General features: G+C 41.7%; 1 protein-coding gene across 1 annotated transcript in view; it reads left to right on the plus strand.

Moving 5' to 3' along the window:
• Window positions 1-12,613, plus strand: part of LOC109921378 (DIS3-like exonuclease 2) — a 229,517-nt gene that overhangs the window by 96,558 nt on the left and 120,346 nt on the right. Inside the window, exon 8 of the mRNA XM_048604586.1 lies at window positions 7,019-7,149. Within this exon, the coding sequence (XP_048460543.1) occupies window positions 7,019-7,149 (131 nt within the window). The remainder of the gene's footprint in view (window positions 1-7,018; window positions 7,150-12,613) is intronic.

Consider the following 12,613-nt stretch of genomic DNA (forward strand, 5'->3'; position numbering starts at 1 on the left):
TCTTCTTAACTAACATCAACCTCCTCTAGCCTACCCGCCTGTTTCACAACGTCCTCCTCTACAACTAGGTCCCTCTCAGTTGTGAATACTGAAGAAAAGTATTCATTCAGGACCTCTCCTATCTCTTTAGGCTCTGTGCACAAATTCCCTTTACAATCCTTGATCGGCCCTACCCTTTCTCTGGTCATTCTCTTGTTCTGCACATACATGTAAAAAGCCTTGGAGTTTTCCTTGGTCCTATCCACCAAGGTTTTCTCATGCCCCCTTATAGCTCTCCTAAGCCCTTTCTTCAGCTCCTTCCTGGCTAACTTGTATCCCTCTGGAGCCTTTTCTGTTCCTCTTTTCCTCAACCTTACATAAGCCTCCTTCTTCCTCTTAACCAGTCGTTTGAACTCTCTCGAGAACCATGGCTCCCTCACTCGACCGCATCTTCTCTGCCTGCTAGGGAGAAACATATTGAGTACATGCAGTATGCACGCTTAAACAATCTCCACATTTCTGTGATGCTCTTCCCTGACAGCATCTGTTCCCACTTTATCTTACCGAGTTCTTACCTAACTGAATTGTAATTACCCTTCCCCCAAGTGTAAACTTTACCCTGCCGTATGTACCTATCCTTATCCATGACTATCGTGAAAGAAACAGAGTTATGATCGCTACCGCCAAAATGCTCTCCTACCAACAGGTCTAACCTTTGGCCCAGTTCATTGCCTTGCACCAAATCCAAAGTGGCCTCTCCTCGTGTTGGTCTATCTACATACTGTGTCAGGAATCCTTCCTGAATGCACTGGACAAAATCTACTCCATCTAAACTATTACGATTAAAATGTTTCCAATCAATATTTGGAAAGTTGAAGTCACCCATGACTACAACCCTGTGACTTCTGCACCTTTCCAGTATCTGCCTCCCAATCTGCTCCTCTACTTCTCTGCAACTATTTGGGGGTCTGTAAAAAAAACCCCAACAAAGTGACTGCTCCTTTCTTGTTCCTGACCTCAACCCAAACTGACTCTGTAGACATATCATTCTCGAACTGCCTTTCAGTAGCTGCTATACTAGCCCTGATTAGTAATGCCACTCCCCCACCTCTTTTTCCACCTTCCCTATTTCTTTTAAAGCATCTAAATCCCGGAACTTCCAACAACCATTCCTCTTCCTGAGTTACCCAAGTTTCCGTAATGGCCACAACATCGTAGTCCCAAGTACCGACCCATGCTCTAAGTTCATCCACTTTATTTCTGATACTTCCAGCATTGAAGTATACACACCTCAAACCATCTCGGTGTTCGCAATTACGCTCCATCGACCGCATTTCTTTATAAACCACCTCACTCCCTGTTGTGTCTGCTGGAACGCCAGATACCTCGTCCTTTGAATTATAAATCCGGTTCCCCACCCCCTGCCAAACTAGTTTAAACCATCCCGTACAGCTCTAGCAAACCTCCCTCCCAGGATATTTGTGCTCTCCCAGTTCAGTTGCAACCCGTTCTTACTGTACAGGTCCCACCTTCCCCAGAATGTGCTCCAATTATCCACATAATGGAAGCCCTCCCTCCTACACCAGCCCTGTAGCCATGTGTTTAGCTGCACTCTCTTCCTATTTCTTACCTCGTTATCACGTGGCACTGGTAGTAATCCAGAGATAACTACCCTGTTTGTCTTGGACTTCAGCTTCCAACCTAACTCCCTGTACTCGTTTTTCACATTCTCAGTCCATTTTCTACCTATGTCATTGGTACCGATGTGTATCATGACTGCTGGTTGCTCACCCTCCCCCTTAAGGATCTTGAAGACACGATCTGAGACATCACGGACCCTGGCACCCGGGAGGCAACATACCATCCTTTCATCTCATTCGCGTCCACAGAACCGCCTGTCTGTGCCTCTTACTATTGAATTCCCCACTACAATTGCCCTCCTATTTTCACCCCTTCCCTTCTTTGCCACAGGGTCAGGCTCAGTACCAGAGACCTGTCCGCTATGGCCTTCCCCTGGTAGGTTGTCCTCCCACCAACAGTATCCAAAACGGTATACTTATTATTGAGGGGAACGGCCACAGGGTATCCCTGCACTGTCTGCCTATTCCCTCTTCCCTTCCTGACAGTCACCCAGCTACCTTTTTCCTGTACCTTGGGTGTGACCACCTCCTTATAACTCCTCTCTGTCACCCCCTCAGCCTCCCAAATGGTCCGGAGTTCATCCAGCTCCAGCTCCAGTTCCCTAACACGGTTTTTGAGGAGCTGGAGTTGGGTGCAGTTCTCGCAGGTGAAGTCAGAGGGGTCACCAGCAGTGACCCTTACCTCCCACATCCTGCAAGAGGAGCATGCAACTGCCCTAGCTTCCATTTCCTTTACTCTAGATTTCCAGAAGAAGAATAAAAAAAAAGCCTTACCTTACCGAACTTCCACACAGTCTTTTTTGGTTAGAGGAGGAGGATGGCAGGGGAGACACTACACATGTAGTGTTTCGGCTTTAGCCAATGCCCGAATTTATCTGTTTCTTCCTGGCTGGCGTTCCGTCCACACACCCGCCGCTGAAAACAAGAGGGCCGCTTGCTGCACGAGGTAAGTTTTTATACAGGGAGAAACAAAAACTGCCTTACCTTCCCGTCGGCACTCTGGCTCGCGCCAGACTTGAAAAAACATTTATGATACAGTAATATTATGAAGTTATTTGTGCTGCGTATGTTAGCTTTCAACAAAGTGCACTTATTTATTGGAATATTCCCTCCATCCTTTCTGAAGTTTATCATAATAATATATTAACATAGTGATAGGAACAGGAATAGGCCATTCACCAAGGTTTATTTGGATGTCATTTTGGATCTGAAATCTATCTACATCACCAAATTAACATCCACAGCCCTTTTTGGTAGCGAATTCTAAAGATGCACAATTTTCTGAGAGAAGTTAGGTCTAATCTCAGGTTGAATGACCAGCTCCTTTTCCTAAAACTACTGCCCCTTTTTCTAGACTCTCCAGTCAGGGAACCACAATGTTAAGGTGCAGGCCTAGCAGGCACTTAAGAATACACATGATATAGTTTCCTTTATTGAAATACTAGATATGGAAGTCTTGCTGCAATTATGGAAGGCTATGATGGAACCATGCCTTGATTACGATGTACAGCTTTGGTCTCTGTACCTAAAGAGGTTGCTTACCTTTGTAGGGATGCAATGCTGAAAGTTCTCGAGATCGTTACCTTGAATGAGAAGGTTGTCCTAAAAGATAAGATTAAGTAGAATGAGCCTGTGGCTCTCTGGAGTTCGGATGACAAAGATGTGATCTCGTTGAAAAGTTTGAGATTGTGAGATAGCATTTGAAGGCAAATACAATGTAGCTCTAAGCCTGATAGGAAAGTCTAGAATCAGGGGATTGTAGTTTTAGGATTAGAATATGGCGATTTAGGTAGTGGAGACGTTTCTTCACTCAGGATTGTGAATCTTTGGAACTCTGTGTTCCAGGAGGCTCTGGATACTTAGTTAATGAATATATTCAAAGCTGAGATTAATAGTTGTTTTTATACAAAAGGAATTAAAGGATATTGGGATTGGGCTGGAAAGCAGAGTGGAGGTCAAAGATCTTTCTGATTGCATTGAATAGTGAAGGAAACTTCAGGGCTGTATAGCCTGCTTCTATTTACTGCTTTGCTGGGTGGCTGAACCTTCAGCTGCCTAGTGTCTATGTTGTGGAATTCTGTCACCAAGCATCTCTGTCTTGGTTTCTGTCTTTCGTTTTTTAAGATACTCCTCATGTATTTGACGGTGCTTTTGTTAGGTTATCTGTTCTGATATCACCTCTTGTGGCTTCGTGTCCAATTTTGCTTTAGGACGCTCTGGTGAAAAACCTTGGCACTTTTTTTTAACATATGTAGATGCTGTATAAGTACAAGTTGATCTTATTTTTATGCTAATTTCAGTTTTTCATTTCCTATAAACGCAGACTTCTGATAGAACAGATATTTGGTACCTTTCTGAAATATGGAAAATGAAATTGTGTGGTTAGGTTTTCTTCAGCATTTTATAATTTTCTTTTGTTACCAAATTAATTTACATAAGCATGTTTAATTTCCTGATAAATGGATAATGACTAGACGAATTTAATTTTTTTCCCTCAACTGTGGGATTTTTTGCTCCCCCACCATTGATACTGATAACTGACTACTTGTTTATGATCTCTGTAGTATTGAGCTTCACCAATGCTGGCAGTTTCTTTATAAGTACAGTACTGTACCCATTTTCTACTAGTGATTTGTTTTATGAATGCAAAATTTAAGACCATCAGTTTCATAATATTTGGTAGGAAAAAATGCATGATGCCGCTGTGTCATGTTGGAAGTGCAATAAATTTACATGCTGAAATCCACAGTATAATATAATTAGAGCAGAACTTCCAGACAATTATCTATACTGAAGCAGGGGTCATGTTCTTCGTACAGGTTGGTGGGGAATTCTTTGGTGTGGGTCCAGAAGTGGGGAAGATGAGTAAAGGATTTTGGAAAGAAAGAAGCATTTTACCCAGAGGCTGTGAGCAAGTGTTTTTGATATGGATAAATAAATACCACAGCTGCATAAATATTTCTGGTGAACCATAGTTTTTGTTCAACTTCCAGTATAAACAGTAAAAAGGCAGTGGATGTAATCATCTATGTCTGCCTCTGAAGTTAAAGAGCACTTGAAAGTTGTTTTGTCAAATGTTGCCTCAGAAACGGCTCTAAAGTTCATGTCTCAGCTTGATACGAAATCATTTGGAAAAATAAACCTTTATTTACAGTTGCAGTGTAACTCAAACTCATGTAAGTTGGATGATCGGCCACACCACATATTTAGAACGTGGTACCTTCAAATCCTAGGTACTGTTTTAGTTACTCCTCTTCAGCTGAATATTAGTTACAGGTAGGGTTTTTGACCAGACTCAAACTTTTGAATCGAAAAAGAACCTTTAATGGCATTCCTAATCCAGCCCATTTGGTTAGTGCACAATATTGTAGAGTGTTATTCTCTCATTTGCAATCACTCTTCACCTCTTCTGTGTTTAACAGCAGCACAACAGAAAAATCTAGTCTTACTGTGTTTGAAAATACATTTTGGTCTATTGTTAACAGACCCGAGTGATGGACTTGTTACTGTCCCTTTAAAGCTTTCTCAGGTTGAGTTATTTGGCAAGCTTTAGCTTTCTAAAAACTTGAGTTTCATCAATGCTCTGCGTGACCATCTTTCAAATCCTGAATTCTTTCAAATTGTTTAAATCATCCATTAGTTTTTGTAGTGAAAAGCTATGATTCTTTTTATTGTTTGGCTATCTGGAAAATCAACTTTCATTTCTCCCTCACTTGGGATTGATTAAATTACATAGCTTTATCATGCAAGTTGACAAAATCCAAAAGCTATGTTCACACAGCACCATAGAACAAAGAACAAAGAAAATTACAGCACAGGAACAGGCCCTTCGGCCCTCCAAGCCTGCGCCGATCCAGATCCTCTATCTCAACCAGTCGCCTATTTTCCAAGGATCTGTATCCCTCTGCTCCCTTTCATGTATCTGTCTAGATACATCTTAAGTGACGCTATCGTGCCCGCCTCTACCACCTCCGCTGGCAACGCGTTCCAGGCACCCACCACCCTCTCTGTAAAGAACTTTCCACGCATATCTCCCTTAAACTTTTCCCCTCTCACCTTGAAATCGTGACCCCTAGTAATTGAGTCCCCCACTCTGGGGAAAAAAGCTTCTTGCTATCCACCCTGTCTATACCTCTCATGATTTTGTAGACCTCAATCAGGTCTCCCCCTCAACCTCCGTCTTTCTAATGTAAATAATCCTAATCTACTCAACCTCTCTTCATAACTAGCGCCCTCCATACCAGGCAACATCCTGGTGAACCTCCTCCGCACCCTCTACAAAGTATCCACATCCTTTTGGTAATGTGGCGACCAGAACTATACACAGTATTCCAATTGTGGTCGAACCGAAGTCCTGTACAACTGTAACATGAGCTGCCAACTCTTGTACTCAATATCCCGTTCGATGAATGAAAGCATGCCGTATGCCTTCTTGACCACTCTATTGACCTGCGTTGCCACCTTCAGGGTACAATGGACCTGAACACCCAGATCTCTCTGCATCAATTTTCCCCAGGGCATTCCATTTATCGTATATCATATGCGATAGATAATGATTCTATGCACTGAACTGTGACAGAATTATTTTTTTCATATACCTCAGATATCCATTTTACCTGTTATTTTGTATTCAAGGGCAACACAGAGGCACAGTGGTCAGCACTGCTGCCTCACAATATCAGGGCCCGTGGTTCGGTTCCAGCCTTGGGTGACTGTCTGTGTGGAGTTTGCGCATTCTCCTGAGTCTGCCATAGGTTTCTTCTGGATGCTTTGGTTTCCTCCCACAGTCCAAAGATGTGCAGGTTAGGTGGATTGGCCATGGGAAATGCGGTGTTACAGGGATAGGGCAGGGTTACTGGGATAGGTTGGGGTTTCAGGGATTGGCAGGGGTTCTGGGTCTGTGTAGGATGTTCTTAGGAGGGTTTGCGCTAACTCGATGGGGCAAATGGCCTTTTTCTGCACTGTAAGGATTCCAAGATTCCACACCTGGTTGTGTGCAATTGCAGTTGTTACCGCTTATAAATCCTTAAGTTGCTCCCTTGGTTTTCACTTTATATACCAACGGGATCATGTGTGAGCAGTGTACAAACTGAATTATTGTTCATTGCTTTGTCAAGCAGGATTCGAATTACTGTTTGCTTGGTTGAACCATATCATCAACAGTATGTTGAAAGTTACTTGGTTGGGAAATGGTTAGAATTTTCGGGTTTTTGTGGTATCGCCTTCAGGCCTCCAATACTCATTAATTTATTCTTTTATTTGAAAATTAGGTATAACTTTAACTCAAATGTGGAAAGCAAGCAAAAATTGATCAATGACTTACTTTTATTTCATGAAAGAACAAAGTGAAACATTCCTATTTATATGAAATTGTAATTCTAAAAACATTGATTTTATAGCTGCTCGTTGTAGTGGAACACAGACGGTTGAGAAGGGTGCTACTAGAATGCAAACTTCGAAACAAGGAAAACATTGCAGTCTTGTAAATGATTCAAGAAATCCAGATCGGTTTCTTCAAAAAACAGGCAAGGTAAATGCTCATGAAAATGTTACCCCAGTTTTGTTTCAATCATCTACACATGGGTCATGGTCTGAAGTTAGAGTAACCTGCAGGCAACTCTAGATCTTTTGAAAATAGATGTCTTGCTCAAGAAATGGGTGCTCTTTTATCTCCCTAATTCCTCCATTTTCCATTGACTTGCCAACTTTAATACTGGAGTAAACATACATTTGCCACCAGTTTTGGTAGTTTTTGTCATGTTTGACCCAGCATATCAGGACCTCCTAATGAGTTAAATGAATGATCTTGTTACATATTGTTAATAGGAGTTTCTTTAATTGTTGGGGAAATGTTCTTGACTTCTTCTTTAACTTCTTTCTACTCCAGCCAATTCAAGCATACTTTTGAAATTTATTTCCCTGTTGTTCACAGATTCATGAAATATTATTGAGACATTGATATATACTTGGTTATCTCAGTCTGTGATAAAAATTATGAAAAAATTAGTTTCAATTCATCAATTATATATTACATTAACTTGTATCTAATCCAAGTAGGGTGTGAAAGAGGCCAGAATTGGAGAAGAGCAGATATCTTATGGTAGGTGGGGTGAGGGGGTGAAAGAGAGGCTGTGATGGATGATGATTGTTGTAAGACTATCAGAGGTTACTGAGTTTGCTAGGGGCTGAACCGTGGAAGGATGTGAAAACAATATTGAAGCTTGTAAAAATGATGCCAGTGTACGTTTGTGGGTATTGTGGTGCTGGATAAATGGATCCTGGTATGATAGGATAAAAGTAGCAGAACTATAAATGTTCTCAAGTTTATGCAGAGTGGGAGGCCAGCCAGGAGAACATTGGAATAGTCAAGTCATATCTAGAGATAACAAGGACATGAACAAGGACATGAACAAGGGATACAACACCAGTTAATCTGCGGGAGAGTGAGAATGTGCTATACTTTTAGGTAGATGTTGGTAGTTTTGGGTGGTAGACTGGATGGACATGGATTGAAATTTTTCTGGGGCCAGGTAGAATGTTGAGTTTACTACAGAGAAGGTGCTAGGCACCAAGGATGTTATCCAGCATGGTAACGAAATGTCTGCGATACAAGAAACCAGCTCAGCGAGCCAACCAACCTCAAGGTGCTAGGGAATCTGAAAGGTTTGAAGGTGGATAAATAACATGGACCAGATTGCCTACACCACAGTTCCAAAGGAGACAGCTGAGGCTATTGTGGATGTGTTGTTGGTGATCTGTAGTGTATCACTGGGGTCAGTGAGTGTCTCAGAGGACTGGAAAATGGCTAATGTAACATCCCTGTTTCAGGACGGAGGGAGGTAAAAGACAGGAAACAATAGGCCAGTTAGCCTGACCTTGGTCATTGGTAAGATTTTAGATAAAAACCGAAAGAACTGCGGATGCTGTAAATCAGGAACAAAAACAAAGTTGCTAGAGAAGCTCAGCAGGTCTGGCAGCATCTGTGAAGGAAGAAACAGAATTAATGTTTCAGGTCTGGTGACCCTTCCTCAGAACTGATGGTAAGATTTTAGAGTCCATTACTAAGGATGAGATTGCAGAGTACTTGGAAGTGCATAGTAAAATAGGGCTGTAACAGCACCACTTCATCAAGCGAAGGTCATGCCTAACGTGTCTGTTAGAACTCTGAGGAGGTAATGAGCAAGTTAGACAAAGCAGAGCCAGTGTACGTGAACTATTTGGATTTCCAGAAGGCCTTTGACGTGGTGCCATACATGAGGCTTCTAAATAAGATGAGAGACCATGCTGATAGGGGCATGGATAGAGGATTGGCTAACTAGCTGAAGATGAGGATAAAATCATGTTTTTCAGGATGGCAGCTGGTGACTACTGGAGTTCTGCAGGAGTCAGTGTTGGAACCACAACTATTCACATTATATATTAACCATTTGGATGAAGGAACTGAGGGCATTGTTGCTAAGTTTGCAGATGACACAAAGATAGGTGGAGGGACAGGTAATGTTGAGGAGGCAGGGAGGCTGCAGAAGTACTTGGACAGGCTAGGAGAGCGGGCAAAGAAGTGACAGATGGAATACAACGTAGGCAAGAGTGAGGTTATATACTTTGGTGGGAAGTTTAGAGGTGTAGACTATTTTGCAAATGGGGAAAGGTTTAGAAATCTGAGGCAAAAAGGATTTTGTAGTACTAGTTCAGAATTCTCTTAAGTTAACATGTAGGTCCAATTGGCAGTTAGGGAGATAAATGCAATAGGAATACCCACAATGCTGTAAAGGAGGGAGTTCCAGGATTTGACCCAGTGACATTGAAGGAAGACAATATATTTTCAAGATAGGATGTTAAGTTGCTTGGAGAGGTACCCGTAGCTGGTGCTGCTTCCACATAGCCACCGCCCTTGTCCTACTAGATGGTAGAGGTCATGGGTTTGGAAAGTGCTGTAAAAGGTTCTTCGATAAATTTCTGCACTGCATCCTGTAGATAGTACTTGCTACTGTGACTGAGCGTTGGTGGTGCAGGAAGTGAATGTTTTGGAAGTGGTGCCAATCAGGCTTCTTGAGCTGTTAGAGCTGTACCATCCAGGCAAGTTGGAGCATTCCATGACACTTCTGAGTTGTACCTTGTAGATGGTGGACAGGCTGTGGACGTCAGGAAGTGTGTTAATTGCTGCAAAATTCCTAGCCCCTGACCTGTTCTGGTAGCCACAGTATTTATTTAGCTGGTTCAGTAGTTTCTGGTCAACGGTAATCCCCAGGATGTGGTTGGAGGAGGATTCAATGATGGTCATGTCATTGAATGTCAACAGGTGATAGTTGGATTCTCTTTTGTTGGAGCAGTTCATCGCTTGGCATTTGTATGGCATGAATAGTACCTGTCAGTTGTCAACTCAGGTCTGGATATTGTCCAGATCTTGCTGCATTTGGAATTAGACTACTTCATTATCTAAGGAGTCACAAATGATGCTGAACATTGTGAAATTATGTGACCTTAAGGTCAAGGGAAGGACTATGATAAAACAGCAGGAGATGCTTGACCTGGAACACTACCCCGAGGAAAGTGACATCTTAGGGCTGAGATGACTGATCTCCAACAGCAAAGATATGACTCCAACCAGCAGAGAGTTTTCCCTTGATTCTCATTGACTAGTTTTGCCAGGGCTCCTTGATACCTCACTAGGTTGAATGCAGCCTTGATGTCAAGGGCAGTTACTCTCACTTCACCTCTGGAGTTCAGCACTTTCAAACGAAGGTTGTAGTGGGATCAGGAGCTGAGTGCCTCTGACAGAAACCAAACTGAATATCAGTCAATATGTTTTTACTAAACAATTGCTGCTTTATAGCATTGTGAGTGACTCCTTGTTCACTTGATTGATGATCAAGAGTAGACTAATGAGACTGTAATTGGTCAGGGTGGATTTGACCTACTTTTTGTGTACAGAACAATTGAGCAATCTTGAACATGGCTTTTGTAGATGCTTGTGTTGTAGCTGCACTAGAAAGGGTGTGGCTTGTTCTGGAGTACAAGTCTTCAATAGTACTGCTGGAATGTTTTCACATTGGTTTTGCAGTATCCAGTGCCTGGAATTTTTCTTGATAAAGTGGGGTGAATTGAATTGGCTGAGGGTTGGCATCTTGACATCTTCAGAGGACAGCAGGTGAGTAGGGTGTGGTGATAGGTTGGCAGTTGGGGGAGGTGATTTGGTTGGGTGCCAGATAGTTGATTGAAGATAGGGTGCTAGCTGGTTGAGGGAGAGATTAAGGTGGCGAGAAGTGTGTTTTGGGAAGGTTGAAGGTGGTCTCCAGGTTCCGGAGATGGGAGCTGGGTCCATTGTGGTCCAGTTGGGGAATGTTGCTGAGTCCAGTCAGGTTGTGTCTTAGGGTGATGCAGAAGATCCAAAGACTATTTGACCTCAGAATATCTGCACCATTAACTCTGTTTCTCTTTCTGTAGATGCTGTCTGACTTGCTGAAAAGTTCTATAAATTTCTCTTCATATGCCATTCATTTAGATGGTATTGAAACTGTTTATATAAACAGTTACTTTTTTAGTTTGGTGGTTATGCAGTAATTGTAACGATGCTAATTTAAGTGAAGAATATCTTTTTGTCTGAGCATAGATGAATTTGCTGTGAACAATGACAATTATGTAGTTGGTCTTGGTGGCCTATTTTTCCTCCTTTTGTCATTTCATTGTGATGTTATGAATCAGGACCAATGGGGTTTTGAGATGTTCATATCTCTCCAAAAGCTCTTCATCATTTACCCTTTTAAACACTTTACTGAAGATAAGTACTAAGGCTCCATGTGTGTGAATATCTTGCAGTATTACTGCATAAATAAAAATTGTTGTTCAAAGCTACTGCTCATTGTCTCTGCCTACTGAAAAACTTCATAACCTGTCCAGCCACTGCTTGATCTTTAACCTTTCCTTACTTCCTGCAGTTTTGAAACATGTTATTGCTGTACAAATATATTGCATCAATTATTTTGACATTCTCCCCTATCCAAATAACAAGAATACGATGGCAATTGTTAAATATTTTTTATTGTTCTATGTCCTTCACACTATTGGCCACTTCATCCTTCTTCTGTATGGGTATCTTCTCTCCCAGTTTAGCTCCATGGCATTGCTCATGGTCTTTTTTTGCTAATCAGATTATCAACACTATATGGCCTCAAATTGAATCTCTTTTTGTACCAACATGATATTTTGTGTGTATGATATGGCTCTAAGCTAGCTTTCTTCTCCATCATTTATATGTTGCCTTTAGTAAACTCGTTTTGAAGGATGGGATTTACCTAAGACCTGGACCTAGATGAATCTTAGCTTTTTTCAACTTCAAGTCAAAAATGAAATCTACTTTGCAATTCCCAATGCTTTTATTGAAACAAGTTCTTTACCTTTATGTTGGACTCAGTGGTACTGAATCATACTGTGATATTTGGTTTGTCACTACAGCAACCTTCTTGCACCTTTAAAGAATTGCTTCAGTCTTTTACAATTTCCAGTCTGAATTTCTGCTGTCCTCCTCTTGCTGGACTTCTGGGTCTTCCAGCTTTACCACTCTAAAAGACGCTGCAAGCCATCCAGAATATTATGGTTTAAGTGTTCTCATGCAGCAAAGCCTAAAATGATTAAGGATGAGTTGATGTGTAAAAGGAAAATTAGTTAGGTTAAAGAAACTCAAAGTGCCATTTTCTGATGAGATCCTTCCAGGTATCATGAAGGAGGAAATAAATATAGTCTTACAAATCATACCCAGGGACTGTATTGTGTGCAATGTGTTTTGGAGTATTGCCATTATAATACACAGTTTTTAAAAGGGTGCCAGGGAAGTATTAGGTAAAAGAGATGTTAGTTTATCATCTTGTTTCAGAGATAGTAGGAACTGCAGATGCTGGAGAATCTGAGATAACAAGGTGTAGAGCTGGATGAACACAGCAGGCCAAGCAGCATCAGAGGAGCAGGAAGGCTGATGTTTCGGGCCTAGACCCTTCTTC

The sequence above is a fragment of the Rhincodon typus genome, chromosome 13 (genome assembly GCF_021869965.1).
Source record: "Rhincodon typus isolate 14 chromosome 13, sRhiTyp1.1, whole genome shotgun sequence".
NCBI classification, from domain to species: Eukaryota; Metazoa; Chordata; class Chondrichthyes; order Orectolobiformes; family Rhincodontidae; genus Rhincodon; species Rhincodon typus.